Source organism: Sphaerulina musiva, assembly GCF_000320565.1.
Source record: "Sphaerulina musiva SO2202 unplaced genomic scaffold SEPMUscaffold_3, whole genome shotgun sequence".
NCBI lineage: Eukaryota > Fungi > Ascomycota > Dothideomycetes > Mycosphaerellales > Mycosphaerellaceae > Sphaerulina > Sphaerulina musiva.
Genome location: NW_016017385.1, coordinates 862869 through 881305, shown reverse-complemented (window position 1 = coordinate 881305; position 18437 = coordinate 862869). Strand labels below are relative to the sequence as shown.

The window sequence follows — 18437 nt, the reverse complement described above, 5'->3', positions numbered from 1 at the left end:
AACTCTCGCTCCTAACGAGAGAAACCGCTATATAGTATATACTAATCGCTAGGGACCGGTATCTCAGCTAGGTCCTAGATATAACGTTAGTACCGAAGGTTAGGTAAGGTAAGTTAATATCCTCCTTTTCGTTAAGAACGAGAAGATTGCTAATAAATTTAGGGATTATTGCTAGCGCCAAAACCGTAGTATACCTAAGTATAATAGCTACTAGGCATCCAACGACGCTATACCTAGCGATAGAAATATTCCTCTTAGCCTTAATCCTATTGATCTTATACTATATAGTTGTGCCTAGGCCGATACTATAGTAGAACTTTAGGTAATTCTCTAGGGTATCTGGACCTAGCGTCAAACGAATAACAAGATTGCGGTAGGAGAGAGAGAGTCTTCGTTGAAAACGAAAAGTACTAATAAGTTCTAGAAAATGCCTCGTTTATCCCGTACTGCCCTCCGCCTCTCTATTAAGCAACTTGCAGAGCAGCCTATCTCTTAGGCCCTTCTTACAAATACTAGTTCTTTAAGAAATACTCTTACTAACCGCCCGAATATCTATATTAACGACTAGCCGGCAAATACCTAAGAATTCGTTTGAAGCGAGAAGTTAGGGAGAGGGGAGAGAGGAGAGGGGAGAGGGGAGAGGGGAGAGGGGAGAGAGGAGAGGGGAGAGGGGAGAGGGGAGAGGGGAGAGAGGAGAGGGGAGAGGGGGAGAGGAGGAGAGGGGGAGAGAGGAGAAAAGTTCTAGTACTTACTTTAGAGAATTTCCTATATATTCGGTATAAACGAGAAGATAGATGTAATATACTTTGGTACGATATACTTTAGTACGATATACTTTAGTACGATATACTTTGGTACGATATGCTTTAGTATAATATACTTTAGTACGAAATACTTTAGATACATATTTCGCTGTAATGCTGTATTACGTTGATAACGAGATATAGGGGTGCGTGACGTAGCATTATGTCTAGGGCTGCGATTAGACGAATCCAAGGGCTGCCCATAGCCCCGCCGATTCATGCCCGCTGACTATCTCCTCTTGGCCCCGACCGACGTGGAATCCCCTTGTACTTTGAAGCAATTCCAGCCAGGAGCCGAAATCCAAACGAAGTCTCCCCCATATGCCAGCAAATCAGAATTCATGCTGAGAGCAGCACTCATTATGAATACTTGCTGTGTTATTGGTTCGCGGACCTTATCGCGGGGGATGCAGAGGGCACAGGAAGGGGTTGAATGGATGATGATGATGATGATGATGATGATTGCTCTCATCACATTGCTACCATCCATTCTTTTCCTGCCCGTCTGCCTTGTCTGCCGTTATCCTTCAGCCTCGATGGAAGCGCCGTCTGCCACCTATCACAGACATGGCCGCTCCATCACTACGCGTGCCTGTACTACCTACCTTCCTGAATGTGTCTGACGATCTTCGCCATATTGCCGCGGGAAGAGTAGATAGGTCGTCGATAGGAGAAATGCGTTGTTTGTTGCTGTAAGTCTAGTCGCGCAGCTTTTCCTTCTTGCTTCGTCCATTTCATCAAGTAGTAGCAGTAGCAGTAGCAGTAGCAGTAGGACTACTAGTAGTATTACGAGAACGCAAAACGAGACACATCAACCAGTATGGCGTCCTCCACGTCCAACGAAAAGGAAGTAGTGAAGACGACAGCCTCGACCTCCTCTCGCGGCCACGACGAAGCAGAAGTCGGCCAAGTCGAAGAACTCAGCAGCAGCAGCACCGCCGATGTCGATGCCGCCCTCGACTTCCTCCGCCACGAAGGCCCAGTTCGTGAAATGACAGTCGAAGACGAGAAGCGTCTCGTCCGAAAAATCGACTGGATGATTATGCCGCTGATGTGGATGTGCTACTGTCTCCAATACCTCGACAAAACACTCATCAATTACGCCAACGTCATGGGTCTCGAAGAAGATACGAACATGTCCAAGGACGAATACAGTCATCTGGCATTGATTTTCTACGTCTCCTATCTGGCCTTTGAATTCCCGCATGCGTATGGAATGCAGAAATTGCCGACGGCGAGATATATTGGCACCATGGTGTTCTTCTGGGGTGTCATTGTGGCCGTGACTGCTGCTTGCACGAATTATGGTGCTCTCGTCGCGACGAGAGTTCTCCTGGGAGTGTTTGAGTCTGCTGTTGCTCCGAGTCTGATTTTGATTACGAGTATGTGGTATAAGAGGAACGAGCAACCGCAACGAGTCGGATTGTGGTATCTGGGAACGGGAACGGGAACGATATTTGGCAGTCTCATCTCCTACGGATTCCAGCACGTAAACAGTCGGACGTTCTACTCGTGGCAAATTATGTTTCTGGTATGTTTTTGCTCACATCGAGTGCTTTTTTAACAAGTACCTATATACTGTTACTATGTATGCTGACACGATACCCAACCATATGCAGACAGTCGGTCTAATCACCTGCGTCGTCGGCATCGCAACCTTCTTCTTCCTCCCCAACACGCCCATGTCCTCTCGCCTCACGCACGAAGAGAAAGTCTGGGCAGTCCTCCGCCTCCGCGAAAACCAAACCGGTATTGAAAACACACACTTCAAACCTCCACAAATGATCGAATGCTTCCTTGACCCGCAGACCTGGCTCCTCTGCCTCATCACCATCGCCTCTTCCGTCCCCAACGGAGCCGTATCTAGCTATCAAGCCACCATTATCAAAAATTTCGGCTACGACAGCAAAACTACCGCGCTCCTCTCTATCCCTTCCGGCGCCGTGGGCATCGTGTCAATTCTCATTTCCACGCAACTCGCAGGAAGGTTCAATCAACGCGGATTGCAAGTCATTGTATTATTGCTCATCGGAGGAGTCCTCGGGGGTTCTCTCATGGCATTTTTACCAGCGAATGATAAAGCGGGAAAACTCATTGGGAATTATCTCACCAATGCTATTGGTGCCAGTTTACCTTCGTTGTACTCGTGGGTCGCGGCGAATTATGCTGGTCATACGAAAAAGGTAAGTTGGTATACTCTTTTTTTTTTCTTCTTCTGCCTCCTCTATCCATAACCGTGAAAACCAAACACATCACAAACTTCGTGGAGCTGATTATAACCTTTTCTTTTTTTGCGCAGGTCACAATGAATGCCCTCCTCCTCATGTCCTTTTGTCTCGGCAACATTCTCGGACCCCTCACCTTCACCGCCCAGTCCTCTCCTCAGTACATCCCCGCCAAAGTGACCATCATCGTGGTCTGCGCGGTCTCCTGTATATTCATTGGAGTGCTGCAGACCTATTACGTTTTCGAGAATCGACGCAGAGACAAATTGGAGGCCGACGGAGGGATGGTGTACGAGAGTGATGTAGAGTTCAAGGATAAGACGGATCGAGAGAATATGGGGTTTCGATATCGGTTGTGAGAGCCAGCCTCAACTGGATAGAGGCTTGAGAGAGCTGTAGTAGGGCTTTTGACGATAGAGACATTACCTAACCTCCTTGCAGCGAAGATGATATGAAGACCTTTCGGCAAAATCCGTGGTCCTCGCCAGATGAAAGTGAAGGCTTTCTAGATCCGACAGCCGATGCATTTTGAACTTGCTCACTGCTTTTCCGTCGGACGTGGTCTTGTGTTTTCTTTTCGCATACCGTGTGCCATGTTCCAAGAATAGGATGATCCACACTGGCGTCGTGCTACACAATAATCTGCATTGCGGCTATTCTTGTACTTTCGACGGGTCTGGACAGGAGGTTTCGAACAACAATACCATCATCCATCAGCAAAGCAGGTTAGTCACATGTGCAAGCAGTCTCAGTCTCCCTTCCTCCCTCTCTCCTCCCACCATTCCTTCATTCATGCCGCCGCTCGCCGCCGGATTCGGATAGGGCCTCGAACATCTTCAGGTCCAACATCACCCACAGACTCGCCCTTTTGCACAATCTCACACATTCCCTCCTGGCGCAGCAGCCACGCAGTCTCCCGAATGGCCGACATGGCATCTCGCCATTCGCCACAAGCAAGCTGCTGGAGCTCTTCTGCAGTCAGCGATCGGGCAACTTCTGACGGACAAAATGTCTTGGGTGGCTCTCTGTTTCGCAAAAAGTCTTCTAGGCGGCGTTTCAGGATCTGCCCAGCTGCCTCCTCCTCCTCCTCCCCGTCGGGCATCATTATCATCATCAGTACCTCTGTGTGTATGTGCTGTGGTACCACCTATACTTGTGATCCTCGTGGCCGCCCCGCCTCCTCCACAAGACGCTAATTATAATGATTATAATGATAATAATAATCAGCTGGGAGAACGTTCCGTGCTTCCTCCCTCCAGCTCGCTACCGAGTCGCCACCACGAGAAGCAGTAGGAGGTACGGAGGTAGGAGGTAAGGTAGTTCTGGAGCACGACAGGCCACAGGAAAGCCGTGGCAATGGAAGCAGCCGATCAGCACGACCGAGGCGGGAACAATGATGATGATGATGATGATCAACAATACTATGCTGCGGGTGAGAGAAGCTCGCTTTGGCACGTTGGCACTTTGGCTGGAACGCAGTCGACACGAGGAAGCGAGGCGAGGGTAGAGACTCTAGAGAGTACCTCCTAGCGTAGACGCCGTAGAGTAGTATAACCTGACTCCTACAGTACCTCCTACTAGGAGGTGCTACCAGGTACCAACTCCTACGACAGACTACTTCCCACTTCCTCCTCGTCCCGTGGCGGTCACGCTGACAAAACGTGCGTGCTCCACCCCACGATCCCGAGGACGGGCATGTGACACAAGCGGTTTAGCAGCGGTTTGAAGTGTGGAATCCGAGCTTCATTCTGAAACACTGGCCGCGGCGCCTCCATTCTGCCGTCTCGCCATACAGGCAAGGCCTCCTGGTACCTGTCCCCCCGAAGTTACTATACTGTACCTCTAGAGACTAGGACCAGTGTAGGTCTGGTCTCTTACCGCATAGAGGAACCCCTTCTCTTCCAGTGATCGAGTCTCATTGATTCATTGCCATTATTATCATTATTATGCCTCCCATTCGGTGTGTCCTGTACACTACATTTCCTTGTTCTACTTCTCCGGGAGAGCGTCGTATTATTTCGCTCCTGTTGTACGACTACTACTAGTACTGCTGCTGCTACTACTACTACTGCTACTACCACGGCTCCTACGACTAGTATACTATGGGATAAAAGGGCTCTGGGCCAGCCCTCCTCGCCTGTGGCGCCCCGCCTCTTTACATATATGCTCGCAGGCTATATATAGCACCCCACCGTCCACCAGTCTGTCGCGCGCCTGAAAAGCTTGGGAGCGAGCGAGCAACGAACGGCCTGCGAGGCGGCGGCCCCCCCGTGCCAGTAATAATCTCACCAAAACGGCACAACAGAGGCGAATAAGTGGGCGGCTCCGCTTCTCACCTTCAGCTGGTCTGAACGAGATTCAATCGGGGTTTTTGTCTGGACTACCGAGGAGAAGAAGCAGTACCGTGTAGTAGAGGACGGAGAGAGGGCGAGAGCGAGAGAGAGCAATAGAGCGAGAGAGTCAGAAGAGTGCAGGACGTTGAAACCTAGGTACCGTCTTATTATTTGCAGGGTCAGGTTCGAGACGTGTGCCGGGGGCTGTTGTTGTTCTGGCTGGCTCGCTAGCATCGTCGCAGCAAGCAAGCAAGCAAACCTCTTGGGAAGTGGTGAACGGTAGAAGTAGCATCTACGGGGCCAGAGTGGACGGCACGAGACAGCCACGGTGCGCTGTGAAGGGGAGGAAAGGATGGCAGAGGTCATGTCGGCGGCATCTGCACCATACCAACAACACACGACCGGCAGTTCACCCTCGCCTGCCTCGTTCGGTCTCGCGACGCAGCAAGACCAGCTGGAAGCCGTTGTCCCTTCGAGGACCATGTCGCAAAGGTCGCAGAAACGTGCGGATCGATCAGAACGAACAGGAGGAGACCGTCGACGATCGTCCCAAGCATCGAACCCAATGCCACAGTCGCAGTCGCAGCAGCTGGCGCAACCACCACCTCCTCCTCCCGCTACTCGAACCGATCGATCACGACCGCAATCAGCAGTGCAACCCGCATTCAGCTCGAACCTGTCGTATGCGCAAGTCCGCGACTTTGCATATCCCGCGTACCATTCGATGCATTTCGGTGGTCCCAGTGAGGAGGAGTCCGGTGTGAGCGCGCCAACAGGGTGGGATGCAGGTCGCAGATTATCAGAAAGCGCAGAAAGCAGTACATCAGGGGGCAAAGGATGGCATGCGGGGCCATGGGGTGGGGATGGTGTCTTATATGGTGATCCCGAGCAAGACATGGAGGAATTGCCACGCACTGCATTCGGCACCGCAGGCGATGATTGGGGCGAAGATGAGACATCGTTCAAGGTTAATAAGCACCGCAAAAGCAGATCATTCCACGATATCCCCAATTATGAGCGAGGGCGCCGGAGAGAGTCGCAAGGACGCAGCAAAGCACAGGAAGAAGGGTCGCAATCGCAACCGCAACAGTATGATCCCGCGGGACGCGATGCGTTGCGGCAGAGTCGAGGCTTTATCCTTTCCGAAAATGGGGAACAACTACCTCGACGAGATTCACATTTCGCCGCCACCACTCTGCCCAATCGCAGTTTCCACACTTCACAGCCCGTCGACCCTGACTCCGACCTTCCCCTGGACGCCGAGCCATCATTGCACCATTCCCCGCAGCGAGAAAGCATGGGACCCGAGGACGAAGAGCTGTTCGCGGGCCCGTCACTCGCTCTGTATGGCTTCGAACCCGAGAATGAGAACGAGCTCCGGCTCACCGAGGGAGAGGTGATTATGGTATCGTATCGCCATGGTCAAGGCTGGTTGGTGGCGGAAAAGGCCAATGGCGATCAAGGCTTGGTACCGGAAGCATATGTACGACTGTTGCGAGACATTGAAGGCTGGGACGAAGAGACGGGACAGTTCATCGAAGGAGATCCATTCGGCCCCGATGCAGAAGAGGTCACGACACCGACGGAGACTCCAACAACAACAACAACCACAATCATTCACGGCTAGGAGCTCTCGATCATCACCAGTTCGCTTCCATGTAAGCCTGGATGAATACTATTTCCACCGCTCGAGATACACGTGCATGTTCCATTCGCGTCGAGGACTGGCATAATCGTCGTCGTGATCGGGGCATGTTGTTGTGCCAAACGCTTGGCACTCTCAAGTCTTTCGTGGACGCTGCGACCCAGCCACTGCGCCGCGTGTCAGTTCCTCCATACAGGCAATGCCAAACATGCAGTCTCCCGCCAATTGTGAAGGCGGCAGGGCCAGAGCCGAGCCTCTTCTCGGGACTTTCGCGTCAAACTAGTGCGGAGCCACAAAAGGTCAGAGAGCGTGCGTGAAACAATCTCTCTGTCTTGGGGACAAGCCGTGAGGGAGATCTGTACACGGAGCAGGATGCTAGACCCTGTGCATAAGCTCATTCATTCGTGGTCGCGCAGCACTCGGCAAGTCATTTGGCCTGGCAGTATTGATACCAGGGAGAGAGAAAAGTACAAAACAATGCTTAACCTGGTCCAAGCTATAGAAGGCAAGCTCCTCATACATGCCGAACGACGACGCCTCTGCTTGATGATGTTGCGCCTGTTGGAAGAGGGTCTTCTTGCGGACGTCGCAATATCTCTGAGTGCCTTGACACCGGCATTACTTGTCTCTGCCTCAAGAAGCAATGATAACCTTGCGCGTGTCCGCTGCTGCATCACGTGGACTCACGCAGGCGCATATCACACTTGAGAGCAGACCAAGCAACCATAGGGCCGATACCACAAACACCGAAGTGTACTCACTGTAGTACTCTTGGGAACCGAAAAAGACCGTATGATTATTATCGAGCCAGAACCCTCTTTCTCTCACTCACTCTCCATTGGCTGGAAAGAAAGAAACGAAAGACCTTTTGTCGACTTGAGCCGCCTAGAGAAAGAAATACCTTGGGTCTTATCCGCTCTGATTACAACACACACACATACATTCCCTCCTTAGCCGAGAATGAAGGGCAAAGCCGATGTGGCGTGGCAGGCAGGCATTGCATTTGCAAAAGCGTCCTGGTTGGAATGAATCAGAATCGTCCGAGGGAACCAAACCTTTGCTGCAAATTGAGTGAGCGAGACTTGCAAAGAAGAAGAAGAAGAAGAAGGAGAAGAAGAAGAAGAAGAAGAAGAAGCAGCAGCAGAAGTTGATCCCCAAAATAAAATGGGAGAGAGAGAGAGAGAGCATATGTACATATATCTATCTATCGATATATCTATCCATCCATCCCACCAACCACCAAACCCTCCCTCTCCGCCTCCCTCCCTCAATAATTTATGAATCACTGTGCTGCTAACTAAACACTTGGAGGGAATTTCCAGCCATCATACCATGTACCTTCCTACCTGAGGTATTTAGACAAGATGAAATCAAAATACCTATCTTATCTTACCTACTGTACCTTTTACCTTTCTCTTCTCCCTCTTCCTCTTTATACTGCTTACTGCAGAAGTATGTACATGGCTACCTTACCTTATACTCGCCTTACCTTACTTAAAACATTGAATATATACATATATAGGGATATACATGTAGCGTCAATATCCTTGATACCGTACCTACCGTACCTACCTACCTACCTACCTACCTACCTACCTACCTTACCTGATCTATCTACCTACCGTAGCTAACAAACAGATAAATAAATAAATAAGTAAACAAATCAAACAACTACAATATCTTTACCTACAGCGACTTATATAGTGGACTACCTATATATGATTACCTATTTTTATATTCTTCTTTCCATTTCTTTCTCTATCGGTTTCGTTTCGTGCACGTCGTGTCGTGCACCGTGTCGTCTCCTGGTCTGATATACATGTACATATATCTACATCTACAAGGTAGGGGAGACATGATTCCAGCTGCTCTGCCGGTGGTGCCAATCTCACTCTCACTGCTAGTCAGGTACGTAAAGGGAAAAAAGGAGAGAAAAGGGGAAAAAGAAAAAAGAAAGAAGAAACAAAAGAAACCAACAGCTTTTTACTTTTCATTCCAAATCACTTCATTCTGACCAACATCTATCTTCTGCATACGCGTGTCTGTGTGTTTATGTGTCCCAGACGTGGCAAGTCAGAGGTTCTCTCGTGGTGCACGTTCATTCCATCAAAAAGTGCATCTTCGTCGTCGTCGTTCATGGTTCGTTGTTCGTCTTCGTTCGTTGTACTTTGCCCGAAAAGCCAAATCTAATGGACACCACCTGCCTGCTGGTAGATGCCAGCTATGCTGTGAAGCTGAGAATCCTAACTCTCCCTCCCCAAAAAGGGGGCAAAAAAAAGGAAAAAAAAAAGAAAAAAAGAAAACCGCCCATTCCCATGCTCTGTTCGCATCTACTCGAGACGAATACCAATGAGATTGCATTCTGCTAGAAACGGTTCAGATAGTGGTCACTGAAACGCCTCATTCTGCTCCTCCTCCTCCTCCTTCCCCCGGATTCCTCATCATCGGAAGTGGGGGAATATGCGGGCGGAGCCTCACCCAGAGGAGGCATGATACTATTGTATGCCGGTGGGGCATCTTCGGCATCAGCAGCATGTCGGACATGCATGGGTCTCCGTGGCGTATAAGTCAGGCCTTCGTGTTCCGCACGCTCAATGTCATCGATATGCCTTGCCCAGAGACTGACAAACGGCGTAGTCCCTGCACCAGGGCTCCGTGCGCCGCCTCGTGACGGTGGAGTGGGCGATCTCGTCGGATCCAGGATGGCTCGCCGCTCTTCTCTTCGAGCATCTTCTGCCTCCAGCCTCGCTTCCTCGGCCTTGTCATGTGCCACTTCGCGGTCCATGTCTGTTGTTGGGTCGCTGGAGGATGAGCTACTGCTACTGGAGCTGCTTTCTCTTCTCTGTCTGGCAAAATCCGAAATGAAACGGTCCCTCTCTCTGCCTTCCATGACTAGGAAGCGGACCCATTCCGAAGAACTCAATTCATCGGGCTCGATAGCGCGCATTCGCAGTTGACTGGCAGCGAGATGCCGGCGCTGGATGGAGGCAGCACGATTTGCCACGGCCTCTACCTGGAGCACACCAAAGCCTCCGTTGCGGATGTGAGGTGTGTTGTACATGGCGGGGCGGCGTTGGCCTCTGTTTCGTGCGGGCATGGTGACGGTGTGGGCAATGCAGAGTGTGGTCGTCGGTGGTTCGATTGAGTACAGCGAGGTAGGGTGATATCAGCTGTGGGCGAGGCGAGTCGAAGAAGCAGGCGGGCAGGTAAACAGGCAGGATGTGGACAAGCAAGGTCGGTTCAGGTTCAGCAGAACGCCCACCAACAAAAAAAGCTGGCAGGTGGCAGGTGGTAGGTAGTGTATGTATGATGGCAGCAGGACAACGGTACCGTACATGTACAGGTAAGGGAGGTAGGTAGTTCTAGAACTACCTAAGGTATGCTGTAGGCACGCGAGGGGAGAAGCAGTCGCGTGGCCCACCCTTCCGTATTGTTTGTTATATCAGTACTCATCCTCGCCCAGCAGTGGTAGAGCCAAGGCCCAAGTAACATGTACAGTGGTAGCACAGTAGCGTAGAAGCAGCCCAGCCGTGTCTCCGTCTCATTCTCGTCTTGGAAAGCAAGTTTGCAAGTTATTTCACTCTCTCGCCTACACGTCCACCCCTCACACGTTGAATCAGGTCCCCACCCAACAACTCCAGCTTCAGCTCCAGCTCCGGGATACTACCTCCCCATAAAGAGATACCATTTTCGGCTAATGCTCCAGTGAGATGCTGCTTCATCTGGTGTCTCGTGTCGCGTGGCCATCCATGAGGAATAGCTCTGTGAAAGGAATGCTTGAACATGGCCTGTGAACTGGTTCGTCTCTCTCTCTCTCTCTCTCTCTCTCTCTCTCTCTCTGCTTCTCTCTCTTGGTCACAGGGGAGGGGCACTAACACCATCTCCTCGGCTCCTAGCTACATGTACCTAGCTACCTCCCTTACACATACTTCTCCAGCCATTCATCAACAAACTAGTAGTCTAGCGGGTCCACGCTGAGTGGAGAAGGACATTGACTCGCGATTCATGTTAATGATGATGATGATGCTGCTACGACGCGTACAGTACACTACTAGGTATAATGGGAGGCAGGCAAGCCCAAGGAAGGAAAAACATGTGTCACCAAGCTTTTGTTCCCCGTCGTTCGAATCGATAGGCCTGGGACAAAGCTGTACCTGAACCTGGCCTGGCCGCGGAGAGCCGCAGTGCAGCAACTATTGAAACCTACAGTAAGGTACGATACGATGCGATGCGATGCCTCCTGGTCGATGCGCCATTTAGACGAACTTGCATCTTTTACATTACCTATGTATATATACAGCTGAAGAAGTCGAATTCTGTTCTTTTTCATATTCTGCAATATAAAACTACTTGTTACTAGACTTGGCTCACGAGCTCCCCCCAGAGACCAGAGAAACAAGCACTTGCAAGGCCGTTTCACATGGAGATAGCTTATCTCTGAAGCTGGCCCACGGGCTATGGTGTTATCATCGATGTATAGCCCTGGTTTATCGGCAGAAGGGCATTACTTGGCACCTTGGAAAACAATGCAGATTCACCGCGTGAGGCGCGGAAAATATGTTTTTTTTTTCTCCTTTCACCAACCTCGAAAAACTCTCTCTTGCTACAGACGGGCGCTTTGGAGTAGAACCTAGGGTAGGCGGTCGTGGTCGTGGTGGTGGTGATGATGTGAGAGAATCAACAGGCAATCCATGCTATCGAAACCCTCCTTCGTAGCCCTACATTGTCTTGTTCGTGTCGTGAGAAAACATTATGAAATAGTTCTACAACAGCATTCCTACCATAATGCTAGGTAGGTAGGTACCTCTTCCCGTACTTGAGATCCCAGCTTCAAACAATATCTTGAACGTACTCGGAAGAGAGGAGAGACGTCCATGCTCGATTGCCATACACTCTTTCCCATCTGACTTTATGCAAAGCGTCTCATCTTCAAGGCATCTATGTATGTAGCTTATCTTCATCCCTTCTAATATCAATGAGTTGCCTCGAGCCGAGGGGACCACAAATCCTACAGCGACATGTACATGTAGGTACAGGTAGAGTTAGCATCGGGAATATTATAGATACCTGTCTGTACCTAAGGCAGACATCAGCTATATAGTGAGCAGTCTTCACTCGGCACCGACAAGATCTACCACCTACAAGTACCTCCTGTCCTTCGGCATCTATAGTCTCAATTGTTCCTGCTTCCGCATTGTCATTCATGCATTAATGGATAGAGTTGAGAGATGAAAATGTTTCGTTCTTACGGACAATCAAAAATAGAACTAGGGGAGCCGAAGAGGTACAGGATGATAGAAGGTTGGAGCCAATCATCGAGCTTCATATTCTGATGATTGCTCCTGTGCTCCGATGCTGACCAGGGACAAGCCGACACCGAGCACCAAAGTTCGGATGTGAAGCAGATTATTTGGTTGGAGGGAGTTGTGAATGTGAGAGAGCACAAAAGGCAACTTTGCACAGCATGTTCCCCCTCTACCCCCGTCATCAGCTCATCAAAATATCGTTGGCTAGGTATAAGTATACTACTACATAAAGGACCTGGTGCAGGTCAACTACTTTCCTTTTGATTATTTCGTACCTTCTTCTTCTGCACTACCATACCATACCCTCACCACCACCACACCAACCAGCCAAGAAAACCCACCACCCTCATCCCCCCAAAGAAAAGAAAAACCATGGGCAAACCAATCCACCCCGCAACAGTCCACTTCCCCATCTCCTTCCTCTTCCTCTCCTTTACTCTAGACATTCTCCACTCCACCCGCGCCTCCCTCCCCACCTCCCTCCAAAATTCCCTCTTGGGTCCCCACGACCTCACCTCCGCCGCCCACTCTCTCCTCTCCCTGGGCCTCCTCACCGCCATCCCAGCCGTTGTGACAGGCGGCAGAGAACTCATCACCATGATTCAAAAACAAGGAATGTACGAATCTGATGGCGTAACGGTCAAGACGAAAGTGAAAGCGACGATTGCACATGCTGTGGCAATGGATGTTTTGTTGGCTGTTTCGACTTGGATTTGGTATTCGAGACGACAGGTTTCTGAAGGGATGGAAATGAAGGAATCGACAGACGACTCAGCAGTGTATGCGCATTCTACAAGCTTCGTTGTGGCAGAATTTTTGACTTTGGGATTATTACTTCTCGGAGCGAATATTGGAGGCACGTTGACGTATAATTATGGAGTGGGGTTTTCGAGTTTGAGTAAGGCGGGGAAGAAGGATGGTAAGAAGAAATCCCTATAAAAAAAAGACGAGAGGAAAATAAGAAAGGAAGAAATCCTGAAATGGAAAGCAGGAAAGGAAAAAGGAAAAAAAGAGAGAAACCTATGCTGACTCGATGCCCGGGGTTGTTTTTTCTTTGCTCCAAACAGTCAATTTGAGAGCGGGAACGTATGCGGATGATGACAAGAAGCGAATTCAGCAGGCGCATGCTGCGGCGGGGAGGCCCAAGACTGTTGTTGCTGGTGGAGGAAAGTAAGGTCCCTAGGTATTCTACCTGTGTACCTTGGGTATCTGACCTACCTACTTATCGGAATTTCTTCAAAAAGGCCGAGGAAAAGAGATTGAAACAGGATGGTATAATGTACAATCACTGGTACAATGTACAATGTACTGAGTGAGTGGGATGGATGGATGGATGTATGGATGGATGGATGAATGGGGCAGGATGACAAGGACAGAACGCGAATGTGTACCAAGTGAAAATGTGGCAAAAAACACGACATCAGACAACCCAGACCTTCCCATATTATACTGCATCTATCGACCTTATTACTGACTCTCTCTCTCTCTCCTCAGATGTTCATTCATCGTCATGTACAAGAACAACAAGAACTTTTTCGACCTTTCACATTCCCAGTCTAATCATCTCACTCCTGTAACACGTGAGAATTGCGCCATCTCCATGCAATAAAAAAAAACGCTTCCTACAAACCCATACGAAGAACGCCTCGCTAAATTCCCACCAACCCAAAATTTTCCCCATACCCTCCCCATGATATTATAATGTATAAGAAGGTATGTAGTCAAGTCACATGTGGCCCGCTTCATTCTCAAAGCAGCCGCCCTGCAGACCCGAGGTAGTCGTCCTGCTGTGCTGGCGGTGTGCCATACTCCACACTGGCACTCCCTTCTCGCAATGCCGCCGCTGCTCCAATGCTGTTTCTCGAAATACTATCTTGCGCCCGGTGATGACTCACATAGTTCGATTTGGCCATGGAGCCCTGTCGGGGCCGGTCGTCGACATCAGGTGTGCTTCCATTACTATCGAATCCCTCAAACACATTGGGAGATGGAGCCTGATACGTCGTTCCTCCAGCACCCACATCTTGGCTGAGCGGTCTTCGAGAACTTCTTCGTGGCACCGAAGGCGCCATGTACTGTGACGACTGTGCCTGCTGGCTACTACGCACACTGGTCTGGCGAGAGTGGTCACCCCAACTGAGACTGTCGACCGCTCGAAGCCAGTCCGATCCACCAGCAGTCTCTACCATGTCAGCATTGTTCGGAGCCGCACTACGACTCGCAGGGAGTCGTGAGGGTGCGCTCCCGTCACTCAAGACGCCTGTGGGGCTTTGCTGGTTCGTGGTGAAGCGCGAAGCAGTACTATTGAACCTCGAAGGCAGAGCAATGCTGGGACTACGCTCAATGGGTGCCAGCATCGGAACCGGCTGATCCGAGTACCTGATTCCCGGCGCCTCTACGTCGCCCCCCATTGTGGATGCATCGCTTGCTCGGCGTGGCGGAGTCGGGGCGACACCGATCGAATCGGCATGTTCGAACGTGATGGGCTCCAAGACGGGCATGCCCAGCGCATCACTGTTGGGCCGTGGACGACTGTGTCCTGTCATGACGCTGTCGCGTACATTGCCATATTCAAAGTCGAAACTGTCGCCGGTTTGCCGCGGGTCCGAATCCAAAGCCATCATGTCGGCTGCAGCAGTTGCACCGCCAGAGTGGAAGCCAGGCGTTGCGGGACTGTCTGGCGCGTCATCCATGGAACGCTCGGCACCAGCGACGGCCTGAGTTGGCGAAGCAGGCGTATCAGGCATATCCTGATACAGTTCCTGATGCATACCGGGGCTGGTCGTCATTTCTACGCCGTCTTCCGGCTCTCTGGACATGCCAGGCGGCGCTCTTGCCGATCGCACAACTTCAAAGCCTTTACCCTGATCCTTCGTCTTGCCTCCTTTGACGCCAAAGATCAACTTGTTCAGCCAGCTCTGAGCCGTTGACGCAGGTCCCGTGGGATCTGCCGGTCCAGTCTTCAGCTTTCTCGTGGCTTGCTCGTTCAGAGCCGGACCTCGATAATACTGATCGACTTCACGCACAGCATAATCTGTCCGGTTCGCTGGCTCGTACCTTGCAGTCTCGTCATTCGAGCCCGTCCTGTTACGGATGTATGCTGGCGCTGGAGACCCAAAAGCATTGCTGTCATAGCTGGCATCTCGTGCGTGTCCGCTTGGACCGGTGGGAGAGTCTAGGTACGGGAAGTCACCAGTACCACTGTTCCTTGCGCCAGTGCCCCCGAGGGTCTCGATCGTCGTCTTTCTAGGTCGTGGAGGTCGATAATAACCATCTGTCTCAATCTTGACACCACTCGTAGATGTGCCACCACTCGTCATGGGGTGGCCCTGCTGATTTGCGCTCTCCACGTCGACATCTGGGGAGCTGACAACTTCTCCTCCTTGGCTAAAGTTCTCGAAGCCGCTCATGCGGTTCAAAAGCTGCTGACTGCTGGCCGATATCGATCTACTGCGAGTCCCATACGCAGTATTGGCACCCAAAATCGCAGCACTACTCATCATGCTACCGCGATCAGCAGCATCTCTCGTTCGATCCGGTCGCTTCTTCAACGCACGCCAGTTCAAAATGCTACCTCGAACAGCCCCGTTGTCTTTGTCCCCTCCAGCGCCCATGCTGCGGGCAACAACCTCGATCAGTGTTTGCATCGAGTTTAAGAAGAAGCCGAAGATGAGCACACACGCATGAAGGAGCAGAATGACATATCCTATCCACCCTTTGGGTGCTTCTGTCACGCCCAGGCTGGGCATGAATGCAATCATGAGGAGAATAGTGACCAGTCGGATGGTGGCGAAGAAGGTATGGTATAGATTCATGCTCGTCTGTCCCTGAAACGGCCGGAATCCGTTCAGAGTTAATATGAGGATGACCTCGCATATGGCCAAGACAATGATCTGCGCGATACCAGAGGGCTGAATGGCGCCAATGGCGACTCCGCGCACGAATGTAATGAAGACTGGTACCAGAGCGAATGGCGCTGCGCTATCGCTGTATGTGTTGTATAGAGGCCCGTACAGCAGCACGATTGGCATGTCGTCGAACAGCAGCGTTCTCGGTTTAGTCTTGAAGATGAAGCGCAATATCCAACCGGCCCAGACCACCATGATGAGCAAGAGGATGACGGCGCAGACCGAGACACTGATCGGCGAGCGGGACCAAATGACCAGTTGGAACAAGCTCAGCGCGACAATGGGGAGGATGAAGAAGTTGAACAGCAGCCGGATGATGTTTCCGAGAGTGAATGGTAAATTCTTTTGGCGCAAGTCCTCCTCGGTAGTTTGAGTCGCCATGTGGAACAGCCACCGTCCGACAAATCCCAGCTGACAGAGGGCAACAACCACTGCGGCAATCACAAGGAGCCATATGGCCATACCAGCCCAAATATCAGAGTCGCCCTGCAAGCCCACGAGTTGGCTCATTCTCGTCAAACCATAGGTCGCATTCGTGCTGTACAGCCCATCGACCAGACTCTGTGTGCTACCGCCATTGACGAAACTGTGATTAAACATCAGCGTCGACCAGGAAGCCTGACTGACGGCTGGGCGAAAGAAGCCCGGGTATTGCAAGGTCAGACTTCCAGTAAGCACAATGAACTGAATGTACTGCAGACAGTCTCCAAAGCCGGGAGTCACCAATCTGAGCAAATCTTCATCTCTTCCGTAATTGCTGCTCCATCTGAAGATATCCTCGCTTCCCCACGGTGACCATATAGCGGCCGCCAGCGTCGCCACGCCCTTCAGAATCAGAATGACGGCAGGCAGCCACGTCAACAATCCCACAATGCTCTTTCCCAGATCCGGTGTAATTTGTACGCTGATACAGCCCATGTTGGCCCCTCCGACATCTCCACTGATGAGATGCAGAGTGGTAGAAATGGTGCTGAAGGCGTAGGAGCTGTTGAATGGCTGATTGAGGCTGAAGGCAGGGAGGGTGTTGGGGTCACTTCGATTCGCATCAAAGGAGGGACCCAACGGACAGCTTCCGGTGCCATTGACCAGCGTTGCACAAAACTCCTGCCCACGATTGTGGTGAGCGGTATAGGTCACGACATCGTAGTCGGCAGTCAAGGTGGCGTACTTGTTGTCAGTGCCCACGTTGGCAATCTTGCCAAAGGTATCGTTCTTGTCTCGCCATTGCGGACTGTCCGCAGGGGGATAATCGCCGGTAAACTGCTGACCGGAGACATTGCCGTAGACGGTCAGGTTGAGGGAGCGTGCGAAGCGGTGGTCGGAGAGGAACGAAGCGTCGACCCAGTAGGGCGTGAACTGCAGTTGCTGAGGATCCGAGTCGACGGTGCTCTCGGGAAGGCAATTTTCGAAGGTGATGAAGGCGGCGCGCGCGCTGGAGAGCAGTAACGACAGCAGGGAGAAGCGCGTGAGAAGGGTGAAAAATGGGGCCGACCAGACGCGGCGGCGCGGAAGCGCTCTCATGGCGAGCAGCTCATGAATGGACAGCGGCGGCGGCGTCGCGGAGCTGATGTACGGGCATTGGCGTGGCAGTAGATGTAGGATGGAGTGGAACCTGACACGAACAAGTGGACCGTCCTGGTACAGCAGCTGAGGAGCACGATCCTTCTCGAGCTCGTGCACGGAAGAAGACAGTTGCAGTTCTCACGGCTCTGTAGAATATGTACTACTACGTGTACTATCCTGCTCGGTTGTATGTGTACCTGTACGTGGTTGTACTTTTGTACAAGCGGAGTGGTAGCGACTGGCCGATAAGGTCGATGATAAGGCTAGGAAGTACCTTATGCGGTGGACACCAAGAGAAGGTTGCGCGTGGGATGAAGAATGTATATAGACAGAGAAGGGAAGCCGGCTGCCAAGGATGGCTGCAGTGGGTGATTGAAAAAGCAGTGGATGAAGTGGATGGTAGTCAGAAGCAGTAGGAGTGTAGGAGGAGGTGTAGTTCTACAATAATAATATTGTAAAATAATAATAAATGGAGAATAAAGTCAAAGTAGTGGTGGTGGTGGTGGTGGTAGTGAAAACAGCCGTCTTGTCGCCGTCGCCGTCCAACCCAGCGTCCCCACGTGTGAGGCTGAGCGTGTCCACCGTATGGCGTATGCCTATAATAGAATCGTGCTAACCGTCTAAACAGCAAAAGCTTGGACAGACCCTTTTCTT

At 51.2% G+C, this 18437-nt stretch overlaps 6 protein-coding genes across 6 annotated transcripts; 3 read left to right on the top strand and 3 right to left on the bottom strand.

The window, feature by feature from the left end:
• The first annotated feature begins 1509 nt into the window (after positions 1–1509).
• On the top strand, positions 1510–3488 carry SEPMUDRAFT_148017 (allantoin permease). Its single transcript, XM_016904652.1, has 3 exons — positions 1510–2334; positions 2423–2986; positions 3103–3488. The coding sequence occupies exons 1-3, from the start codon at positions 1624–1626 to the stop codon at positions 3385–3387; spliced, it is 1560 nt and encodes a 519-aa protein (XP_016762365.1). The 5' UTR covers positions 1510–1623; the 3' UTR covers positions 3388–3488.
• Positions 3489–3836: 348 nt separating this feature from the next.
• Positions 3837–4121, bottom strand: SEPMUDRAFT_22183 (uncharacterized protein; the record flags this gene model as incomplete). The annotated part of the gene is made up of 1 exon (XM_016908350.1): positions 3837–4121. A coding segment is annotated over one exon (285 nt), but the record flags the coding sequence as incomplete, so codon positions are not given.
• A 1244-nt stretch (positions 4122–5365) lies between these two features.
• Positions 5366–8239, top strand: SEPMUDRAFT_148016 (uncharacterized protein). The gene has a single exon (XM_016904651.1). It carries the CDS (start codon positions 5714–5716, stop codon positions 6986–6988), a length of 1275 nt encoding a protein of 424 aa, XP_016762363.1. The 5' UTR covers positions 5366–5713; the 3' UTR covers positions 6989–8239.
• A 1132-nt stretch (positions 8240–9371) lies between these two features.
• On the bottom strand, positions 9372–9791 carry SEPMUDRAFT_41303 (uncharacterized protein; the record flags this gene model as incomplete). Its single annotated transcript, XM_016908822.1, has 1 exon — positions 9372–9791. The coding sequence occupies one exon, from the start codon at positions 9789–9791 to the stop codon at positions 9372–9374; it is 420 nt and encodes a 139-aa protein (XP_016762362.1).
• A 2881-nt stretch (positions 9792–12672) lies between these two features.
• Positions 12673–18131, bottom strand: SEPMUDRAFT_148014 (uncharacterized protein). The gene has a single exon (XM_016904650.1). It carries the CDS (start codon positions 17739–17741, stop codon positions 14061–14063), a length of 3681 nt encoding a protein of 1226 aa, XP_016762360.1. The 5' UTR covers positions 17742–18131; the 3' UTR covers positions 12673–14060.
• SEPMUDRAFT_39915 (uncharacterized protein) lies at positions 12685–13251 on the top strand (the record flags this gene model as incomplete). Its single annotated transcript, XM_016908762.1, has 1 exon — positions 12685–13251. The coding sequence occupies one exon, from the start codon at positions 12685–12687 to the stop codon at positions 13249–13251; it is 567 nt and encodes a 188-aa protein (XP_016762361.1).
• Positions 18132–18437: the final 306 nt, after the last annotated feature.